Source organism: Coturnix japonica, chromosome 5, assembly GCF_054131305.1.
Source record: "Coturnix japonica strain WE chromosome 5, WE-NBRP24, whole genome shotgun sequence".
Taxonomy (NCBI): Eukaryota; Metazoa; Chordata; class Aves; order Galliformes; family Phasianidae; genus Coturnix; species Coturnix japonica.
In genome coordinates, this window is record NC_140667.1 from 19,221,265 (window position 1) to 19,244,437 (window position 23,173).

At 44.7% G+C, this 23,173-nt stretch overlaps 1 protein-coding gene across 6 annotated transcripts in view; it reads left to right on the plus strand.

Annotated features, from left to right (window-relative positions):
* Positions 1–929: 929 nt before the first annotated feature.
* PTPRJ (protein tyrosine phosphatase receptor type J) overlaps positions 930–23,173 on the plus strand; it is a 66,007-nt gene continuing 43,763 nt past the window's right edge. For 4 of the 6 annotated variants that reach the window (XR_014946526.1, XR_014946523.1, XR_014946524.1 and 1 more), the window contains exon 1: positions 934–1,116. Coding sequence is in view for 1 of the 6 variants with exons in the window: in XM_015864221.2 (XP_015719707.1) it covers positions 1,054–1,116 (63 nt within the window). In the remaining 5 variants the exon portion in view is untranslated. Of the gene's footprint in view, positions 1,117–18,509; positions 18,627–23,173 lie in introns of those variants that run through there. The other 2 variants (XM_015864221.2, XM_085548652.1) reach the window with 2 other exon arrangements.

The following is a 23,173-nucleotide window of genomic DNA, read 5'->3' on the forward strand; positions in this document are numbered from 1 at the left end:
ATTCTCACTGAATTTTGGCACTAGCTGGGTTAGTTGGTAGGCTGTTGTACTGGAAAGGCGTGCAATTAAAAACACCACAGTGTTCTCACTCTTAGAGCTGAGGATGATCAAGTATGACTGCTCAAGTGAGGTCCCACAGCGTAACCAGGATCTGAAGCTGTCAAGGTAGCTGGTTGTATTTTAGATGCAAGTGAAACTCTGCCCAGGCAGAAGCTACAGTTCAGCAATTTAGAGCCACCGGGGCTCTTTGCAGGCACACCAGGGGGTTTGAGTCAGAGGTGGAATTTCCAAATTGTAGGGTTTGATCTGCTGAGGTAACCTCAGCATAACAACTTCACCACAGCCAGTGAGACTTCTGGCAGCTGCATGGTTCACCAGTAAGAGTCTTCAGCCAGACGGTAATTCCCGTGTGCCTCGTTCTGAATGGATAGGATAGATAAGACAGCTTTATGAATGGGTTGCATATAGTGCTTGTTTCCTCACTTGAGTGTGTCCCAAGGATTTTGAAAGTAATTGGCTATTTCCTCCTAGTCTTGTTGGTACGAAGGGATGTCCTCCTCCCGCACCAACTCCAAACTTGCGAGGAAGTGAAGACAGCGTTCCCATAACCAAAGGGAACCGTCCGTGTTTCTCACTTATCTGAAATGAATGAATTTCGGAGCAGCGCTCGAAGCCCGGGCAGTAATCGGGGTTATCAGAGTGACGGGGCTCGGCGATGCCGGGCTCCGGGAAGCTTTCGGAGGCTGCCGCTCCCTCGGCCGTCCCGGCGGGGTCTGTGATGCCGGGAGGAGGGGCCGTTTAGGCCTGGGGGAGGCGGCCCTTTCCGCCCCCCCCTGCCCGCCCCGCGCAGGGTTTCCCCCGGGTGGCGGCGGTTCCCAGCTCCGCCCTCAGCCGCGGAGCGCGAGTGGGAGGGCGCGGCGCCGCCGCCGCCTGGGAGGGCGGCGCAGGGGTGGGACGCCGGGCGGTGCGGGGCGCGCGGCCCGGCCATGTCTCCGGGGGAGGCGGCGTCGGGCTGAGCGGCCGTGTGCGCGGCGGGGATCGTTGTCCGCCACCATGAGGCTGCTGCCGCTGCTCCCGCCTTGCCCGCTGCTCCTGCTGCTGCTGCTGCCCGCCGAGGTGAGACCGCGGCTCGGGCTCGGGGGTCCGTCCGTGCTGCCCGCAGCCCGAGCGCCGCACCTGCCCCCGCGGGGAGGCCCGTGGCCGCGGGCAGGTGTGCGGCCGGCGGGCGGCTCGGGCTTTGTCCCGCCGAAGCCGCCCGCGGAGAGGCCGGGGGGCGCCGCGGCGCGGGCCGGAGCTCACCTGGGGCCGGCGGCGGCCTCCCCACGGGGTCCGAGCCCCGCCCGGCGTCGCTTTGAGGGGCGGCCGCTCGTCCACGCCGCCGGGGATGCGGAGGAGGCGGGAGCCGGCGGAGCAGCCCGAGCGGAGCGTGCTGCGGGAGTCCGCCTCGCCGGCAGCTGCGTTACGGAAAGCGGGGACGGCTGCCGTCCTCTCGCTCGGTATTGCAGCCTGCTCCGGTCGCGAGCCCGCTGGTTCATTAGCGATGTTGTTCGCTCTTCTCCCGTGCCGGTGATGCGCGTCGCCCGCTGGGCTATGGCTTTCGAGAGTGATTTGCGGGTATTGCACAGAAAAATCGTGCCGGGGCGTGGAGGGAGCGGACCTGGCAGCATCTGGCTGCGGGTCAGTCGGAGGCCTCCGTCAGCACGGCTGTGCTTCATTCAGGCCTCCTCCCTCGGTGCCGGAGCACATGCCGGCCGTTCTTCCAAGAACACCTTTTGGTGATGTAAGTCGCAGTCCCTTGCCAGGTGACGCGCCCATCGTGGCATGGCACAGACTTTCACCCCCTCCTCATCTTGGCTAATGACTTTCTAACGTTGCCATAGGTATGCACTGTGACTGCTGCAAACTCTGATGTTTCAGGGCTCACTGAACTTTTGCTTCCAGAAATACTGGCTGGGCTGCTCTGCCTCAACAGCTTCTCCTATGGAAGTGTGAGTGTGTGTGGGTATGGACCAGAGTGCTTGGTAATCTGTGGTGACAGTTCCCCCCGGCTTATATTTCAGTCCCACCCTGACAGTCACAGAATAGGATTATACCACTGCTATATTTTTAGCTATTTCTTTTCCAGTCTCACATTGGTACTCACTCATGATTGCAGACGATGTGTATCCTAAATCATTGCTTCCTCCTTGTCTTTCATTCAGCTTGAGCACCTTGCTCTGTAGTCACCTGGATGATGGAATACTGTTGTTCTATCTCTGCTTTGCTATTGTGCCAGGCTTGGAAATCTCAGTGTCATGGTCTGACAGTGCTGAAGGCAGCAGGTTTTGACGGCCTTGATTGTGATGTTAGACATACCTGTGAACATGAAGGCTTATGCCACACCTGCCCTCTTGATACTTGTCAGCACCTTGGGAAGTTTTTATCCATAGGGGCAACTGCTTGGTCTCCTGAGAGAGATGGCGGGGGGGAAAAGCCTTTTAGGGGTGGGAACTGAGTCCTTGCTGATGGCATGGTTGTGAGGAATCATTCTCTTGTTTGAATTAGCTTAATTTCAGTTTGGCACTTGTGGTTCAAGGGGGGTGACGTGTGCATGATAGGCTTGTTTAATATATTAATGCCAGCAATAAGGGTGCAGAACAAAGCTTTGGAGGGAATGATTGCTCAACATGTGGTTGGTCTTGCTGCCTGTTCCATCCAAATGGTGTTCATGTGTTCTTGTCCTTTAAAAGTCAGGATGGCATCTAATAGAGAACAGTTTTTCTTACTGTGGTTGGGTTCTTGGCACAGGTTGAGGCAGATGTCGGAGCAGGCTGATGTCATTCATGGTGTGGTGTGTGTGTGTGTGCAGGTGTAGGGATGTGGCTTGGGACTACGTAGGGAGTTACCCAGCTGATGGCTGAGGAAGGCTGCAGCTGGTGGGACCATCAGGCACATGCCATGAGCAGGCCTCACACATTGCCACTGAGAACTACCCCTTGTCTACAGCCTCCCTATGAGCCCACGAGAGGAAAGGCAGCGAGTCGGGTGGCTCAGCTGGATCTGGCCTCTGTGTTTCCTCAGATGACAGAGGTGGGGTTGGTGAGGGCACAGCACTCCTAACACAGACAGCATTGTCAGCCCAGCACACGCAAGGGCTGGGAAACGTCCCGTGCTGTGGAACGGCTGTGTCACAGCAGCTTCTCAGTGGTGTGACAGGCATATGATCTTTCTGTGGTGCCTTTTACTCAAGGATAAACATCTTCCCTATTTTTTAATTTCTTAAGAAGTTACAAAATAATGGTCAAGGTTGGAATTTCTTAAAAATAAAAACAAAAGGAAGGAACCTAGCTTTGTGCTTTTGTGTGGGACAGTGATTTGGAAATGGTCCTGTTAGTGAGATGGCAACGTAACATCCACTGCTCAAAAGTAGTAGACTTTTAAGCTCCAGTATTTTTGTTTTTCGTTTGGAATTACAAATGCTTCTTATGCAAGCCTTGATGGCCTGCTCTTACCATGTATTTCCTGCACAGAAAGTCTCAGTAATGCTGCGTGAATCCATTGCATAGGATTATGATTTAATTGCTGATTTGAATGTCCAGCTGAGGGGTTTAAATGATGCACCATCATGTTAAAATGTGCGCTTGCTATGTATGTGTTGCACGTCAATTTCTTTCCACTGTATGTTGGTCATTGTTAATCATCCTTGTTGAGCCTTCTATTAGATGAAAATCTACCTTTTAGTTTTAGTAAAATTATTCTAAGTAATCCTCATCACATAAAAGAAAAAATGTATGTTAAAATAAATGCAGTTTATGGAAATTTTTAGCAAATACTTTGTCATAGATTTACCTATTTAGAGCTTTGAAAAAGACTGAAGCTTGAGAAGTATGAGGCTGCCTACCTGCTGCTGTGGACAGACTTCTGAAGTAAAACCTTTAACAACCACCATTAGCAACACAGCTCTGGGCATCCCTGATCTGGAGACCTGAGCATGCCTGGAGTCAGGACATGTAGGGCAGAATGAGAAGCTGTGTCTCTGAACTGTGTTCGCTTGTGTCAGAGGAGCTTGGAAACGTACTTCTTATCTGTCAGGACAGGTTGTTTTCTGTGCTGACTGATGGCTGATGCTGAAATGCACTTCCATTCTTGTACTGAGCTGCAGTATAGGTTTGTTTCAAGAGCGTCTGTACATTCAAAACAAGGACAGTGTGAACACCTTCCATAGCACACAATAAAGGCGTTGCTTTCCACGTGCAGTGGATGTGTGCTGTGCCTGCATATTGCAGCACGCTTAGTTGGATTCCAATACTTGGGTTTTAGTCTCGAGCCAGCAACGCACAACAAGATATCTTCTGCATATTAGAGATCTGAATTCAGGCCCACAGTGGAAATGTTGTCTGTGCAAACAGCCACGCTATTATTAGTACTTCCTCAATTATGTGAGCTACATGCCAGGCTTTGTTGAGGATTTTCATGGCATGTAAATTTTTTTGGTTGGAGTTACTAAATATGAGAGAAATTGCTACTGTTTTAAATGTTTTGGTTGCTTACTGCGGAGGGCTGGATTCTACTAACCCATACCACTTTAATTTGTGCACCTCCATCTTCCTAGTGGAATTATAGTGTATCATAGGACGAGTATTTCAGCAGTATCATAGAGTGATGGGGTACTGGGAATTCAGTGTTTTCAGGTATGAAACCCATCTCAAGTCATTTTTCTTGCTTTCTTGCTTATTTGAAAGAAAATTCTTTCTGTGAGCAAAGGAGAGGAAAGCCATTGAATCAGCCAGTTGCGGCACAGCTGGTTGCTAGCCTGATGTGACTGCTTTTTGTCAGACTCCAAAATTTGAATGTAAATAGTACCCTGAACATCATTAAAGGTCACTGGGAGGATAGGAGGAGCTAGCTGAATTTTCTTCAGCAGAAAGGGCCTACTGCTGGAGAAAGAGATCCTTGCCTTAAATAGAACCATCAGTAGGAAATTAGATTTCAGCAGATGACTGCAGAGGAGGACTCTAATTGTGGTGGGATACAGCAAGTGAAGGTGAGCGTGTGCTAATGCAAAACGTTAGAAAGCAACGTGTGGGGAAGGAGGTGATCAGTGTGTGCAGGAAGAGAAGAACAAAACAGATGCTCTGAAAAACTGCACAAAGGCTTTTCTCTGAGTGCTTTCCAGCTGTTTCCAAATGTATCTGCAGCTGAACAGGCCCCTACTAAACCAAAATTCCTGGAGAAAACCCGAGATCAAGTGGGAAAGGTATTTCTGTAATCCAGCAAAGAATGGACACATCCGTGTCAGAACAGAGTTGAATCAATGAAGTCATGGCTCATTTAGTTATCTTCTGAGCTGCTGGTGAGCACTGGTTGGAAAAGGCAGGCAACACAAAACTGTAGCAGTCACAGTCTGATGCTGTTGGTATTTGGAACCTCACTGAATGCTTTTATGTTTTTTTTCCTACTACCATCAGCCAATTGGAAGAACCTGTCATTATTAGAAACCTGTAGTGCAGCCGTCACTCTTTTCCCACTGAGACACTCTGGGCCACGTAAAAAAGCCTCTGTCTCCACCTGCAGAAATTAGAAATGTAACGGAAGAAAAAGAGACTGTGCTTTCATCTGTGTCTCTGGGTAGTGGAAATTGTAACTACAGCTACATCCAGAAGTAGGAACAGTACCAAGCCTGCGGGGGCTTTAACTGGTCTTTGCTTAACCGTGCTCCACTTGTGGGCAAGAAGAGTAAAGCCTGCATCTGAAATGAACCCTGTGCTGGGGCATGTCAAGAAGTTTCCCTTATTTTTAGCTTCTTTTACACTGTCTTCTTCTACCTCCCATTTGTTTGGTGTGCTTCTGCCTTTTCTGACTGATTCATACTGTTCTAACCAAACTAAATGAGTAAAAGAAATACCCACAGTGCCATTGATGAGCTCTCAATGTGTGCAATGTTTTGGTCACATCTCTTAAAAAATGTTGGGGTTTTCTGTTTTCTTTATTGGAAAGACTTTGTGGTCTTTTGGTTGATTGGTTTGGTTTTGTGGTGCGCAGGACAGTGCTGTCTACATACCATAGTACTGTTTTCTTCTTACTGTGTGCCATATGGGCCAGAGACAGAACATAAGGAATAATTTCTGTGAAATTCCACCCCCACTGAAGGTAAGAAACTTCTGCTTCTAAGCCTATAAAATCATCAAGGAAAGACTTGACCCTTGGTCTGAAGCTTTGTTGTAAATTGCAGTCTGTTTATTGTAGCCTGGTAAGCAGATGCTGTCTCTTAGCTCTCTTGTTTGACACTGTTGCATTGAGGAATGAGTGAGGGTGGCATCTGGTCCTGGCTCTGTGTGTTGCTCTCACCTGAGCCTGGGGGTGCTGCAGCTCTCTGCTGCCTCAGCTCAGGTGAGGGGTGAGACGTAGGTGTCTGAGAGCTTTTTCTTGTTAGGATTTTACAGTCTGTATCAAAAACACAGATGGCTCTGTTACGAGATGCCTTCACAGATTAATTATTCACTTCCTTTTGGCAATATTCTCAGAGGTTGGTTTTGTTACCTGCCAAGCCTGCAAAGGGTTGCAAGTTGAGCCGAGCCTCATCAGGAGTGCTCCTTAGAAAGGGGTTATTTGTGCAAGCGGCTTTTGTGAAATAGCTCGTTCCTGTTACTGGGGAGCATAGCTTGGCATGTTCTGAGGGCTTCGAGTGTATCTTCTGGTGCCTCTACTCATACTGGTTCAGTGGAATTATTTTGTACTGCTTATCAAGATGAATCTTGCATAGTTTTGGACAAATTTTTAGATGGGTGGTAAGACAGGGAACAATCCATACATCTATGAAGAGCCCTGGTCAAGGTTATGCCAACACAGCTCTTGCTTGTTTGCTGATGGTTTGTGTCTGCAGAGGGAGGTGGCTCTGGAGAGTGTTTCTCACAGGAATGTGGGTGACTTGTTTCTTCATTCCCCATTACTGAGAAGCTTAAGCTGAGAGCTCTCATTATTTCCTCATGTGCTTTGTTTCTGTTAACTTCTTAATACATTTCTATGTTTATCTTCTTAGGTTCCCACACGAGCAGGTCACTATTAGCACATCTATATCTGCATACCTGATTTTGAGTCTTCATTTTCAAATTGGGATTTTTAGGGACTCTGTCGCTGGAGTCATAGAATCGTAGACTGACCTGTGTTGAAAAGGACCACAGTGATCATCCAGTTTCAAATCCCCTGCTATGTACAGGGTCACCAGCCAGCAGACCAGGCTGCTCAGAGCCACATCCAGCCTGGCTTTTCAATGCCTCCAGGATGGGGTATCCACAGCCTCCTTGAGCTACCTGTTCCTATGTGTCACCAGAGCCCAGTGAACGGCAGGAGGGTGCCCAGGAGCAGACTGGGAATGCTCTGCGCTCCCTGTAAGACAGGAGGATGCTTTGAAAGTGATGGGGCAGGGGGCAGTGGCCAAGGAAAGATACAGGTTAGTGTTGGGGCACACCAGTCTACGTAAACAGTATTTTATGTCCTGACAGCTCTTTCTGACATCAAGACGTAGCTTTGGCTGAGAAAGCACTGAGCTCTTACCATGCGCTCTGCAGTGCAGGTGGAAGATGTGCACGTTGGTTTTGCCGTAGCAGAGTGTAGCTGTGTGACTCAGCCTTGCCAGTGCTTCTGGCACAGCACTGGGTGTGCCAAGGTTTCAGTGCACTTTTCAACGTTAAACTGTGACGCTGTTAAGAAAACTGGCGTGAAGGAAAAAAACAAAACAACACGGGTGCCTGTGGTAGGCATTACATTTACGTATGCAAAATTGTGTTGTGCTAGTAAGGAAGTTTAACAACAGCCTGGGTTTTCCTTCTGCTGTGATTGTGCTCAGTTGTTCTGGCTTGTACTGCAGGAGCTTCATGTACTTATAAATAATCAAGGAGGAAATGAACGATGTTAAATCGGCAGCATCCTTTTAGGACATGAAATTCAGCTTTCTTTTATTATTTTTCTCCAGTGAAAACAAGCATAGGAGTTCTCATGTTTTCTTGATACTGCATGTAGAATCATCCATTTATTACAGAATGTAGACTTAGGGGATTATTGGCAGCATATGGCTTCTGTGATATGTGAATTATGTTTTCTAAGTCCCGGTTTTCTTTCAGCCTCCTTGCAGGATCAGACACTTCTGACAGCAGTCTTAGAGCTCCATATAAAACAACATAATTGCTTCTGGTCATGATACCAGGGCAGTGTCTGTTTGCAAAGTAGACTGTACCTGATTAACCGAGTTTCACTTTCTGTAGATCTATAGTTTAATGCAGTTCCCTTCCCACGGTCCCTAATGTGCATCTTAAACTAAACCAAAAAAAAAAAAGAAAAAAGAAGGCCTTTCTTTGGGGAAGTTTGTCATCTTTATTTCAGTTTGCATAATTCTTTGCGAGGGGAATTCACCTCTGCAGGGTAGCTCTGCACAGCTGGGCACAGGGGGAAATAAGCAGCACAGAGATGAAGTCAGGATCTGGCCTTTCTAGCTGGCATGCAGTAGGCATATGAGTTAGGCTCAGATTCCAATGGGCTTATCTAAGTACTGGAGAAAGGAGACCGAGGTGCTTTCGCATGAGATAGACAACATGACTACCTGCAGAATCAAAAGATGTTCTTCTTTCAGACTCTGCGGTTTGAAATCCAATCTCTAGAAATATTTTTGAGCTGAAAAACTAGAAAAGGGAAGATGGATTTTTTTTGAAGTCCCTAATAGACAGGACGGTTATTTTTTCTACCAAACCTTGAACTGATTCTGAATTTCTTCTTCCAGCAAACTGAAAGCACGCTGTTACACTGAATGTGTTCTTTTGAGTTATCAATCATAACTGTATTGTCACAGCTGCATTAAAATATTACAGACTATTTTGAAGTTCATGCAAAGCATTCACAGACACTGGTATTATGAATGTGTTAACTCAAGTTCGGTTTTAAAATACGAGTGTGGCGAAGGGCACGGCTGTAAGATCTGGAATTGGATCTGTTGGCTCTTTGTCCTTTCATCTCTGTGACAATACAGGTAATTGTATGCATTTAATAAATCTCAACAATACTTCCCTTTGTTTCCATTAAAAAAAAACTCCCTTTGTCCGTGCCTTTTATCGAGGACTTCATTTGAAGATGTTAAAATTTGGAGGAGGTATTTAGAAATAAAAAAGCTGGGCAGCTGACGGATTAAAAAAAAAATTGCTCTGAATCCATTTGCAAAAAGGCATTTTTTCCAGCTGAACGGTTACAGATGAAATACTGTTCTAAAGTGTTTAGCTATTCCTTTATAAGATTTTAATAGCCAGTGTCCTCCGGCATCACGTCAGTGTGTTTTTATCTCGTCGTCTCTTTCTTCAGTCGTAATGGCTTTTCATTATTGCTGGAAGGTAGTTGGTCTAAAATATGAATGTCTTAACATTGGGGTATTTTTATGTGGATTTGAGACTATGTAATGAAAGTGTAATTGCTTCTGTGCTTTTATTGTGAACATGTGCCCAATTCTTCTGTGGCACTGCAAGTTCTGATCTCTGCTCTGCACTCCATGTAAAAGATCATCATTAAAGCAGCAAATAACAGGATTTCATGTTCGTGAAATGAAAGCTTAAAAAAGCTAGGAAAAAAAGAAGCAGTTATCATTAGCTGACTTTTTAATCGTATAACCTAGCCCTCAACCAAGCTATATATACCCTCGATGATTGTAGCATAGAATGAGTTTATTGTACTCTATATTAAGGAAACTTTCTTGCTTGCAATATTTCAGAAAGTACTGGCACTGCTAGTGAGAGTGTATGTGTTGAGCTCTCGCCAGCAGCAAATATTTGCAGGTGGATGCAATATCTGGAACCGCCTTAAGCAGTACTCATTTCCCACTACTACAAGACAGACCTACGATATGTGGTTTAACTGGTATTTAACTATTGTCTTCTGACTCAGTCTTCATGCTTTTAAATGCTGAACTATTTCCTGGTTCAGTGGGAGAAGCATACGCTGCAGGATAAGTGAACAGAAGGCCAGAGCTGGCAATTACTGACTACATAGCAAGCTTTTCCTCTTGCTTTACTCCTGCAACCTCCTGGTAAAATGAATCCTAGGTCTCCTTATGGTTAGGATTTTGCTGCAGAAGTAGAAATGGAATAGTTCTTTTCTAAATTACTGCAAGTTTGAGCAGCCTACAAAATTAAAATACATTTTAAGTGTCTTTTTCACTTGTGCTGCTTTGTTTATTTATCTTGCAGGAAGGTACTTCTCTTTCATAGAATGAATCATAGAATGGCCTGGGTTGAAAAGGACCATAATGATCCTCCAGTTTCAACCCCCTGCTATGTGCAGGGTCACCAGCCACCAGACCAGGCTGCCGAGAGCCACATCCAGCCTGGTCTTGAACGTTGCCAAGGGATGGGGCATCCACAACTTCTCTGGTGGAAGTTCTGGGTGATTCACAAAAGAGCCCCCCCCCTCCATCCTAGCAGACCCACTGCCCACTTGTTGTGCTGTTATGAGACATAAGGTCATTCCCTATGACCTTTACCGTGCTCTGTAAGGTTATGCTTGCGTGCAAAATTCTGTGCAGTGCATTTATGGTTCGACCTGTGAGCAGTATGTGTGGTGTTTATTGCTGTGCCTGCACTTAGGGCTGCTCAGAGCAGCTGACACAGTCCCTACTTGTTTATTTTTCAGCTCCTTTTAAAGATAAGAAGTATAGTAAGTTGCAGTGTCTAATTCTTCCACAGACCAGTTGCTGCCAGTGGTGGGGTGATGCCCTGCACTCCTGTTTCTGCAAAGTTGGCCGCAGAAATGAAATCTGAGATTCTCTTGGAAAAGAAAAAAGGGATGTAGAAAAGAAACTGAGGATCTTATGTGCTGAGGTTCATTTAGAGTCATTTCTACGTATTAGTTACTGCTGCATTCAGATGGCTTCATTTCAGCCGTGTTAATCTGAGATTTGCAGTAAAACCTGGTTAGCTGAACATTGTGTCTCCTTCTATGGAACAGTGTGGAAAAGATAAGAGAGAACCAAACTTCAGTTTCCCTTTTGAGCAATAGCCTGTTAATGTTCACTGTACTGAAACAAGACATTTGCTGCTCCCACTTCCCGGGGATGTTGTAGGACTTCTGAAATGCTGCTAGAGGTTTGTGGGTTAATGACTGAGATCTCTTAGGGCTTGTGGTAGAGTGTGATTTCCACATTTGTCTGAGGGCAGAGGAACTGACCTGACCCCCAACGATGCGGATCACACTTGTCATTGCAAGCTGCAAGGAAGCGAGATATGATGTGGTGCCTTTCCTTCTGCCAGCTGAGCAAACTGCTGGCATCTGAAATGGCTCTGATTTCCAGCTGTGCTCTGACGGTTAACCAGATTAAGTTTCACAGTCTCCCACGTGTGGAGGTTCAAGCTCTTGGGGCAGGTTCCCTGAGCCGTGGCTTTGTAAACCAAGGCAAGGTTTCACATGACCACTGGTCAAAGTAATCTCCAGTTGCTGCTCATTGTGTCTTCTCTTTGCACATTCTTCCCTCTTGTTGTTCTGGCTGTGTTTTGGAGGTTGTCAATGCTGTGCACTTGTACACAGCTAGTGATAAAAGATCTCTGGCAATAACTTCTTTAAATATGTGTATATATATATATATATATATCTTTCTCAGTTGCCAGGTGCATGTAGGAAGTGAGCGTAGTGCCCCTCTGCATCTGTCTCCACCAGGGTTCACTTCTGCCATGAACTGTCACAAATAAGAGCTGAAGGGAAAAAAAAAATAAAACAATCTTTGCTTGCACAACTTCCTGCATCCTATGAATACAGTATTCCCTTTTGGTCATGAATGGGTTATAAATCAGACAAAAGCTGGGTTGTGGGGTCTCGTCCCATTCTCCTCTGAGTGAATTGGTTAATTATTGTGGCTTTGTAGATAGGAGAAGCATTTCTTGCAGCAGGCGCAGATGGGGAAGGCTTTCTTGTGCTGTGAGATAGACATTCACCTCTAGACACAGGGTAGCCTGTGGTAAATAACTTGATGCTCTGGAAAAGGGGATGGGAGCGTGACTGAGACAGTATAGAACCTTGGCAGGCGCTTAGTGGCCTGTGATGCTGAGTCTGTCTTGGAGCAAATCTGAGCTGTGAAACAGCTCCCCAGAGCGATAGGAGCAGCAAGGGGAGTGGAGGGGCTGGGGGAGTAAGCTGCACCTGCAAGCCTGTCAGATCCTGTTGAGAAATGGGGACAAAGCCAACACCCATTATACTGAAATGATGGGAAAATCAATATGTTGGTGGCTGTCATCAGACTGCTCTGGCTGCAGATTGTGTGCATTGTACATAAAAAACAAACCTAGTTGTTGCCTTTAATTGCACAGCTAATGCTTCTTTTTGCTGAGGAAAAAAACCCACGGTTTGTTTACGGGTGTCCTGTAGCATAATAACTGGTCTGTGGTTTGTAGGAATTGGGTGGTGTTTGGAAGTATCTGGCTTGAGATGTTTCTATCCCTTTTTTAATGTATTGAAGGGAGCAAAATGAGAACCAGGAGTGGGCACAGCTGAGGACGCAAAAGGAAGTGTATGGGAAACTAATTGAGTTTGGGGCATTAGCACTATTTCAACATGGCCATCTCGAGGAAACCAAGAGCAGAGACAGAAGTTTCTGAGGAAAAGGAAGTAGGGTGCTGGGGAGGATGATGAGTAAACACAGAGCGTCCACGAGGAGCAAGACTTCAGGAGCCTGCGTAAGTTAACAGCATGCATCAGCTGTTGAAGCAGTGCCCAAGTATGCGCTGTTTCATTACAGAAATGAACACGGTTCAGCTCTCTGAAATAAACCGTCCAGTCCCCCCCCCCTTCTTTTTAATTAGTTCCTGTTGGGATGAGACATCTCTTCCTGAAATGAGAGAGAGGTAAAATTCAACCCCCACCCACAGCCCTTTGCGCTGTTGACAGCTGTGATAATATGACACTATTGCCTGTAATTTGGATACTTCTTAAAACTGGTAGGAAGCATTTCTAGGAAGCTAATGCTGAACTTGTAAACTCACGTAGCAGAAGCCTGCAAGTCATATGCTGCTAATTATAACATGGTGGTGGAGATCAGTATCTGCTGACAGTCAAAGCCACCCAGTGAAGAGTGGGGTAACCTTGCTTATTGTTGTGGCAATGCATATGAAGGCAGTCTCTATTCTAAGATACCTGAATTTGTGTTGTTTATTTAGGGAATGATTCTGTGGCAGCAAAACCTGGCACTCAAAAGTTAGAGAAAGTCAGAATTCAAGCTGCCCATTTAGCTTTAATCAGTGCCCTTGGTGGTGGCAGGGCACAGGGCTCACACTGCTCTCTTTCAGCCCTACTTGCCTGCCTTTGCTAAGTGCTAGCTGTCTCATCAGAGAGAATTGCTGGGGAAGCGTCACCCTGCCGGGATACAATCTGTGATAAAGATGCAAGATGTCTCTGTGCAGCTCCCCTAGTACAGCTTTGCCAAAAGGCAGGGCCCCTGCTTTTGTTTTAAAGTAGCTTTCTAGCTGAGGTAAGCACCAGCCTGGCCCAGTTAAGGGGTCTTTGCAACCCAGTGTAAGGTTGGTGAAGCCAAGCTCTAATGTTGCCCTGCCATGGTCCAGTATTCAGATCCTTTCACTCTGAATTCTGTTGTATGTGCCAGATGACCCAATTAAGGCTCATAGAAAGTGGAATCTGGAGCCATTCTCTAAAACCTTTGAGTTTTTTTCATGCAGGTAAAGATGGTCTTATAGCGATATGCTGGTTAATAAACGAAACACTCAGTTGCCCCATGTCTTCCTTGTGTCTTCCCAAGTGCAATGAGTGAGTCATTTTGGTTGCAAATCCTGCCCCGATGGCCTTCATCTCTTACACTGTCCATTGTGTAGAAACATGGCAGGTTTTTTTGTTTGTTTGTTGTGGGTTTTTTTGTTTTTTTAACTTTAGCATTTTTGTCATTGGGAATCTTCACTATTATCTCTTTTGAAAAAGGCTGTTCCTGGGAGTCACTCCTATTCTTTACACTTCTCTCTTTCTGTCCTTTCCTGCCCACGTTTCAAATCAGGTTTGAGTTCTGTGGGTGGAGCAGGTTTTAGTGATGTGGAGGTGATGGATGGTTATATGCCATGGTGATGAGGCAGAAGTGCCTGTGCTTTTGACAGAGTAGTGTTTGTTGCAGAGCTTGGATTATAAGTGCACATGGTGTGTAGCTCAGCTTCTGTCTAGATTTTCTGTTGTGCTTGTCTTCATTTCTTGATGTATGTGATTAAATTTGTGTTTATTTAGCTTGCTGAGGAGGGTGTTTTAATTGAAAGCAAAAATGAACCATATGCCTTACTTTGCAGCCAGCTCTAATTAAATTTCTTTCTCCTCCCTGATTTGTTTCTCCCTTTGCATCCGTCAGACTTTTTGTGTGAATTTCCTGTTGTTATGATGCAGCCCTATTTTATGATCTCAGAGTCCACTGTGTGCTGGTCAGAGAAGCTATAAAGTGTGATTACAAATGTATTCTTCAAATGGTAGGTTAAATATTACTTCAGCAATTCCTTTGGTTGGTATTTTACAGTGATAATAGAGATCAGTGTTACTGAGCCCTCTGAGCCCACACCAGAGGGCTGTGACACACAGCTTGGGTGTGCTGAGTTTGTGCTGCTGTTTAATTGTAGGAGAACCCTACTCTTAATTTATTGTTCTCTGAAAGTAATTTTTGGTACAAGTCAGTTCAAGGGTGTGTGTGTGTGTGTGTGATCATACATATAGTTGAATATATGAGAAGAAATAAGCCCTTAATGTGAAGTTATTCAGGTTGGTATTAATTGTTGTTTGTTTAGTATTGACTATTGTTTGAGAGAGGCTAAAGGAAATGGAAATGTGTGCTGAGATAATAAGTAGGAGAATTAAAATAATAAGAAAAAGGGGGATAAAAAAGATGTACGTGGCTTAAAAGATGTCCAGCCCTAATGTGATGTTTTCCAAGCACTGGGATTTTCCTTTCTGAATTGAGACTATAAACGAGTATTTTTTTATTTGTTGAGTCTATGAAATAACAGAAAAGAACCATGATAATCACACATTTAACTGTTCCCAAAATACACGTTTCAGTTGTTTTACTTGTCCTTTGTGTTTAAAGAGGAATCTTGTTAAAACAGGTTTTAACTTCTACAGCTGATTAAGGAACGATTAGTCTGACAAATAACCGTGTGATTAATTCCAGGGAGGAAAAATAACTGGTAAATCAAATGGAGAAGTGCTGGATTGCATTCACGTTAAGCACTTAGCAGGAATTTTATCCATAGAGAAAGGCAGTGCTATTTCTCTGGGGCTTCTGTTCCTGCTCAGTGGACCTGGGAGAACATGAACATCTCCTGCCCTGTCTACCTGCATCTCCGCTGGCAGTGCATTACCAGGGGCTTTTCCAGCTCCAGCTTTGCTGCTGCTACTGGTGCTGCAAACATAGAGTGGCTGATGTTGGAGCTCGGTGGGCAGTTTGTTGGCTCAGTAAGGTGTTGTGTGCCTTCAGAGTCCAGCAAACTATTCTCTGAGCCTTCTGGTCACGTATCTGCTTTGCTAGAATGTCATCTTTCTTTCTTTTGGGCTGGGCATACGTTGCTTCCAAATACATACAAAAATACATCACATTGCTTATTTAAAAATCTTTCTTTCCAGAAGGCCTGTGCCAAGCAGCACTGTGCTGGGGAAGTTCACTCGTAACCAGAGGGAATTTGTTACTAGCAGAATTGTTTGTGAGTGAGCAATGGAGATAGTGACCTACAGGGTTTATAAAATGTGGGAATCTGTCTGTCTGGCCATGGCCAGCGCTATAAATAAATGAGAAAGGCTTTTGAAAGATTGTCAGCTTGATGTGCTTTATTTTGTTTCGACGAGTCTCCTGTGCTTCACAGGCTCTGTTCTGTGTGTGGTGCTATTTATAAACGGGCAGAGGAAGAGTCTCTGGGAGGGGGTGATTCACAGACACAAAATAGGGCCATAAACAATGTTAACACTGTGGCATAATCCGATAAAATCAGAAACTTGGACAAAGAGTGCAACGCCGTTCCTTACTGGAGCTGTGTTATGGCAGCTTGCTCTCCCCTTCCCACTGACCTTCACTGACATGCCAAAAACACCAGCTACTTTCATTTCCACAGAGCCCAAGTCATGGTTGCCCATGCTGGCTGCAGAGGGCTGGGGTTTGCAGCCAGAGTGTCAGGAGTCAGGGTGGTGATCAATAGCACTGAGTGTATGCCCAGCCTATGTAGTTCAAGGTAGCTTTGCTACCACTGGGACTAATGTAGGTGCTTTATGTCCTTCCTCTTCTTCATCTTGATTGTAGTCACTGCAGCTTTTCTGTAGAAAGCAGTTCTTGGAGATGTTATTGGAGCTGAACCGTGAGGCACAACATAAGCCACGTGTGTGTTTTGCTTCTAAGCTGTCTGATGGAGGAGAAGTGACTTGGCAAGCTTACCCATGTTGCAGAGCCTATGCTAAAACTCAGGGCTCACATGCAGGTTAGTGCATCGCCAGGACCGTGGTATGTCCCAGTGTGCCCAGCTAGGAATAATTCAGCAAGTTATGGAGGGGGGAGGAGGATGGGAGGGGGGGATAGATGGTGTATGTGCAGAGATGAAAGGAAAAGACTGCAGTGCAGGAATTAAAGATGAAATTGTCTGGTGGGTGGAGATCTCAAAGTGCTTCCTACTTGGAAGCCCGTTAGAGCAAAATCAGAAAGGTATTTCTGAGCTTTCAACAGAGATGAAGAGTGTATTTTTATACAAATGAAAAAAGCCCACACAACCAAATAAAAACACACTGACAGCAGTGTGCACCCATCGTAGGCAGGAAAACCCCATTTTGTGCTTTCTCCTATTATGGGAAGGGTCATTGTTACTTTTTCTGGTAAAGAATCCTTTTTTTCTTTTTTTTTCCCCTTTTTTTTTGACGTCTGTGGGAAAGGAGAATAGTCTGAATTGAGTCTTTGAGATGCTGTATTACAGAGAGTCACAGAAAATGTACTATGCAAATGACTATCTGCCTTATTAGATGCCTCAATAGAGTTCATTGTCTCGATATTGCTATTATTGGAGATGGATGGACACTACATGATTTTACCATCAAGCTGAAAAACTTCAGTGTTAGTCTCATTGCTGGGGTACTAACAGTGCACTGCCTTAAAGGAGAGAATTGAATTAAGGGGATTGAAGGGTCCGTTGCTTTGTCCATTTTAATTTGTCCTTCATAAACTGTGCATCATTTTAGGGGGCCATGACAGCCGGGGTTGTGATGCATAGGCCTAATTTTTTTTGCATCTTTCACTGCTAATAGAAAGCTAACTCTTCTATGGAAAGAAAGTCTGGCACCTGCTGTGGTTTTGACTGATTGCTGTCATGGTGTTGGCCAGCAGTGATACTGGTACCTTCCTCAGGTGGGTGCTGGCCGACTACCAGCGTGGTGTCCCACAGAAGGTGCTGCACCCCCGGTGTCAGCGGCACTGAGCCATGTTGCTCTTCAGCTGGCTCTGTGCCTGGGGCACTGCTCCAGGTCTCTCCCCTGAGCTGGCACAGAGCCGTGCACACTGCCTGGGGCAAAATCTAAACCCTGAGACCTGCTGAAGTCAATCTGTCCAACATCAGAGTCTGCATTGGCCAGGTCTCACCTAAACCTGCTTTTGAGGTCTTGCTTTGGATGTAGAGAGTTGCATTACAAACAGATAAGAAAACTTTTGTAGGTCAGGTGCTTGACTTTACAGCTAACCCACGTTGTGTGGTGTGTGTTTGGTTTTTGTTTTGTTTATCTTTTTCGTAATCCCTCCTCAAGCAGACATGGCAGGAATTTCAGCTATGAAGTTTTCTGAGTGGATGGTCAGCAATGCTTTTTGGGTGTATTTTTTTTTCCTCATGTAAGTTTTCTTTTGTGCTTTCATGGCTGGCTTGATGTGTTGCATGTGTCTACCTCACAGAATGGGAACTTCAGCAAAAATTTAGGCTCAGGGGACGGTATGTTTGCAATGTCTGTGGCCCATCACGTTAGTGAGGATCAGTCATTGAGCCTACAACCTAATGGGATTGGGCTGGACTGCTGCTGTCTGTGGAAAGATGTGTCTCCCCCTGGCAGTTTTGGCTGTCTTAAATCTACCCTTTTATTCATTTACTTCTTGGTAGGGGAAGGGAAAAAACCCAGTTTCTGCTGCTGCTTTATTGTTTTGTTAATATGCATGAAAGCTAATATGTAACTAGAAGATCCACAGAGTAATCAGGAAACAGTGACCTTACCTTGTGTTTGCTTTTCTTTTCGGAGAGGGGGAGGAGAGACTGTTACTCATTAAACAGAAGTTCCTGACAACCCCCAGTGTTGCCCACGAATAACCAACTGGCTCCATTCCATATAATGTCTGCTAAGGTAGCACCTGTCCTGCACTGTGAATTAATAACCAGGGATTTCATTGAGTACACACAGTGTGAGCCACTGAGAAGCTCTCAACGTGCCAAACATACAGACATAAGATTATGCTGAATTTGGAGGCTTTGTTTTGTGTGATTAGCTCATTGTAGAACACCCTAGGCTAGATTCTGCAACCTGTCTGGGCATCACCTAACATTGGTTTCCAAGGATAGTCCAACTGATCTCGTGGCAGAAAACCCTGTTAAAAATGGCAGCAAGAAGCCGCTCTGCTAAATTCTTGAGCCTTTGAGGTGAACTTACCCTTTCTTTCTTTCTTTCATCCCTCACCAATGCTAATAGTGGGTTAATGGCTCTTTCCTCTACTTTCCCTTGTTCTTTAGCAGAACTGCTTGTTTACTCTGAGATCTGCAATTGTTGAGCTAGCTAAATCTGCTCCTTAGTTGCCTTTAAATATTAAGATATTAAAGTTTGTAAGGAAAAACCTAAGCTGTAGTGTAAGGCATATTCTGTTCAAAGTGTTAGTTCAGTGTGGAGTATATTATTTAGCTTTCAGTATTTTGGTGTAGTTTATGAATGTTCAGTCATCTTTCCTTCCTTTTAAATATGTGAATATGCACTCAGAAGTTCTCTGTTTCACTCTTCCAATTTTCCACCCATGATCTTGGGAGGTTAGTTTAGTACCAACATTTATACAGAAAGAGAGATGGACTTACCAGTGACTGCTGTAATTTGTGTTCAATTTGTGTTCATGTTTTCACCGAAGGTTGGGGTCACTCTCAGAACTACAGCTTCTGAGGGTTATCACTTGGAGTAGTCTGTGTGGGGTTCTTTTGGATACTGTTTAAGCAGTAACTTCACATAAATTTCTCTAGCACCTAATCCAGCAGATGTGAAGAAGTCAAGTAGCAGCTGTTCTATTTTTTATTTTTAATGCTGCTTTTATAGTGTTGTGGCTTCTAGCATGATGATTACTCAAAGTTCTTTAAAAAAACATAGCCAACCAACCAGCCAAACAGAAAAAAAAACCACCATCTACATCTTTCTCCTGGAGCTTTTTGGCAGCACTTGGGGCCAAGTCAGCATCATGTTTGCTCTGCATATTCACTCATGTTGCATGTGTCAGGCACAAAGCAGAGAAGGCAGAAAATACTGTAGGAAACAGTCATATATATCAGTAAAGCTGGATGTCTTCCTAGAGCATCATGTATGAACACAGTGTCCTTTCAGTATCTGAAGGGAGGCTATAAGAAAGAGGGGAAGATACTCTTTAGCATGGACTGTTGTGATAGGACAAGGGGAAATGGTTTCAAGATAAGAGAGGGGGGTTAGATTGGGCATCACAAAGGTGATTTTTACAATAAGGGTGATGAGTCACTGACACAGGTTGTCCAGAGAGGAGGTGGTTGACCTGCCCCTGGAGACATTCAAGGTCAGGCTGGACTGGGCTCTGAGCACCTGATCCTATTGTAGGTGTCGCTGCTCATTGCAGGGGAGTTGGACCAGATGGCCTATAAAGGGTCTCTTCCAGCTCAAGTTATTCTGTGATTCTATGAAAATATTTTTAGCAGGTTAAAATGAGAAGAAAACAAATCCCAATTATCTGTGCAACTTCTAAACTATAGTTTATGCTGAGTTCAATGACTGGAAGGTTATCTTGTGTATTTTCCTTCTACCAATGAAGGGACCTTCAAGAATATGCTGGAATAAAGATTTCAGTACCATGATTTATTCAGTATGTTCAGCTTTTCTTCTACATATTCTCACTCTAGAAATCATGCCTTATTTTTGACTAGCTGTAGAGCACATTTACCATTTCTTAAAATTGCTCACAGATCTATGAAGGGATCCAGTATGGATATTTCTCCCCCCCCCCCTCCCTCCCCCCTTTTTTTTTTCCCTGCATTAAGTATCTGCAGTGCCCTTCCTCTTATAATTTATGTTTCTATTTTCAGTGCCTCTACCTACCCCAGGTGACATTTCCTGCCTTTCCAATGGAAGACTGTGGGTCTGGTTGTCTGGAGAAGTGTGCTCTTACTTCATTTGGTTAATGATGATAGGAAGTAGAATTCTTGGCTCTTCTGACAACTCACTTGCCTGTTCCTTTTCTGTGCCAAAGGAAATGAGTTGTTGGTTTTTTCTTTCTTTCTTTTTTTTTTTTTTTTTTTCCCTGCTGCTAGCTTTGCACTTCTGCATGTGACTTAATTTTTTCTTCTTGCAAAGCTGGGTTCTCTTTAATTCTTGTGCTTGACCTGTTGAATCTTAGCAATTTTCTTAAGTCTCCTTACCAACCAGTGGTTTGGAAATGGCTTGTAAAGCAGGGAAAGGTAAATGACCTCACCTTGTCATTGGTGCTTTTGGATCTTCCTTACACACAGAATAGCGAATTCCTCTCCAAGCCTTTGGTGGACCCCAAAAGATTTGTGTTCAGTGATTGCTATAGGTTCACCTTTCAAATATGTGTTGCAGGAAATAGAATTATTGCTTTCCTCTCTGGGAAAGGGGAAGGTCCTTTTCAAACCTCAAAGTTAGATGACAAGGGCAGTGGGTGGGAGTGTTTTTGCCAGATGTGGGCACAGTTTTCAGCAGAAAGGTGCCCCGGGTGCTGTTTCTGGGTGTTACTGAAGTACAGATGTCTAATTTGCATTGCAGGGCAAAAAAGGGGTGCTGAGTTTCCTCCTGCCTTCTGCAAGTTCTGCTGTTCTGAGCTGCTCTGCTTGTCACTTCTGCTAATATTATTGTCCATAGGGTGGAGGGCAGTTTATTTAAAACCAAGTAATTTGTAGCAGTTAATTTCTGCTGTATTTATGACGCTTACTTGAAAAGAGTGTGGTGCCGTTTCTGTTGTGAATAAAACTCTACCAAGCTCTATGAAGCAGTAGTACAGGTATCAAAAATGACATTTTTCATCATGTGAGTCTCTACTGGTTTACTTATTTCAGTTGTTGGTGCTTTCTAGAAATGGTGTACACTGTTAGCAGTGGTAAGGGGAACTAAGTGACTGGATCTATGTGACTTTAGACAAGCGCTTGCCCTGCTTCAGGCCTTCAGCTGCGTCATGTAGGCAGAAGAAAAGGAAGGCAGGTAGGTGGGGAATGGGTGAGTTGTAGTAGTGATGTTCTTGAGATTCCGGATAGATAAAGAACAACCTTCCTGCAGCAGGTGCAGCTTTTTCCTTTATGTTTGCAGGAGGGTGAGGTTTTATGAAACAGCCAATCTGAAGACCATCTACTTCCCCATGGTTATCCTATGACGTGTGCTGTTCTCTATCACTCTGCTGGCCCGTGTCTGACCCTGTGTCAGGCTGAGTTAGATAACTGTGCTGGCAGAGAAGTTTCCTGCCAGCTGAGCTTCTTAAACAAGCTCACCATGTGGCCAGGTGAGTGGCCGTGTATGTGTTTCTTGAATTGACCTTTTGCTTCAGCTGCTTAGCAAGAAGTCAGAAGGACTGGGATCCTTCAGAGTTTTTCAATGAGTACATTTTCCATTCTTGTTGCTGCTTGCAACTGCAAACTGGTTATTTGAAGTTCACGCAGAGGTCGGAACATGGGAATCTACTGGCAAAATCATTTCTTCCTCCTCCAGTTTACATGAGGGAATTAATCTTTTTTCTTACGTTGTTTATTTTATCCATAGACTGTTATCTGTTTCCTCAAACACATTTGGTTTCTTTTGAGGCTTAATATTCTTCTTGTCTCAGACGTTTATTACACATTTTAACAATAAAAAGGAGGCCATTTTTAGAGTCTAATTGTAGTTCTGCTGGCAAGGAGTTATTGCTAGTTAGGAGACTGAGTTTGAGGCCTGTTAGTAAAAGCAATGAAACATGCTACAGAACTCCAAGCAGCTCTGACAGTCTTACAGTACTGTTGTGTGATGTTTTGTCAATATCCTGCCTGTTTGGGCCCATTTCACCTTTCTTTTGTGTTTGTCTGTACCTGCAGATTTTCTTTCTTTCACCAAAGGACCAGCAATAGTAATCACAAGTTGGAGTGGGAAGAACAAAAGTAAACAGAAGTTATGGTCTCCTGCTGCCACTTTCCACTTCTTGCCTCTTTTTCCCTGCTCTAAGAAGTGCCCGACCACAGCATTAATGACCAACCTGTTGCAGAGAAGTACCGTGCTCAGTTGTTCTTAGTGTAAGGAAGCCCTTCTAGGTGTAGTTGGAGGTTAGATCGCCTATCTAGCATAATGTTCACCTAATTTTAATTATGAGATTCCAGTTATTAAAAGAAAAAAAAAAAAGTAGTTTGTGTCCCACGTCTCTTTGGATTATGAGAGGAAATAAGAGCAGCAGATGTCTCTCTGAGTATGCGGACTAAATGTGTTGCTGTATGGAAGTTTGCACACAAATCTAATGATGAGGACCAGTTAGTCACACAAATGTTTGGATGTTTACCCAAAACCAGGGAAGCAAACAGTTCTCAGCTCTGCCACAGCCCTTCCAATATAAAATCCAACTCCTCCTTCGGTGTGCTGCTGCCTTATGGTGTTTAGGGAAGAGAGACAGAGCTTGGCACTCATTTCTCAGTGTATTTTGGTGAATCTTGTGCTAAAACTACTTGCATTCCCATACGCTCCTTGTCTTTCACTCTTCTCTGTGTTTTTTCTTCTAAAATTGAGAATGATTTGGGAAGTGCTGAACTGCCATCCTCGCTCTGCGGCCAAAGCAACAATAAAGGGCAGGAACGTGTCCAGTGACCCATGAAAGCAATAATCCTTGTGAGCAGTTGGTTGGGAAAGTAGGTCACATGTCCTTCTTTTCAGTGTCTGGAGCAACTCTGAAAGTGTATGGCACAAGGGAGAGTCAGTGGATGTAGCTGATTCCTGAGTTCTCCTT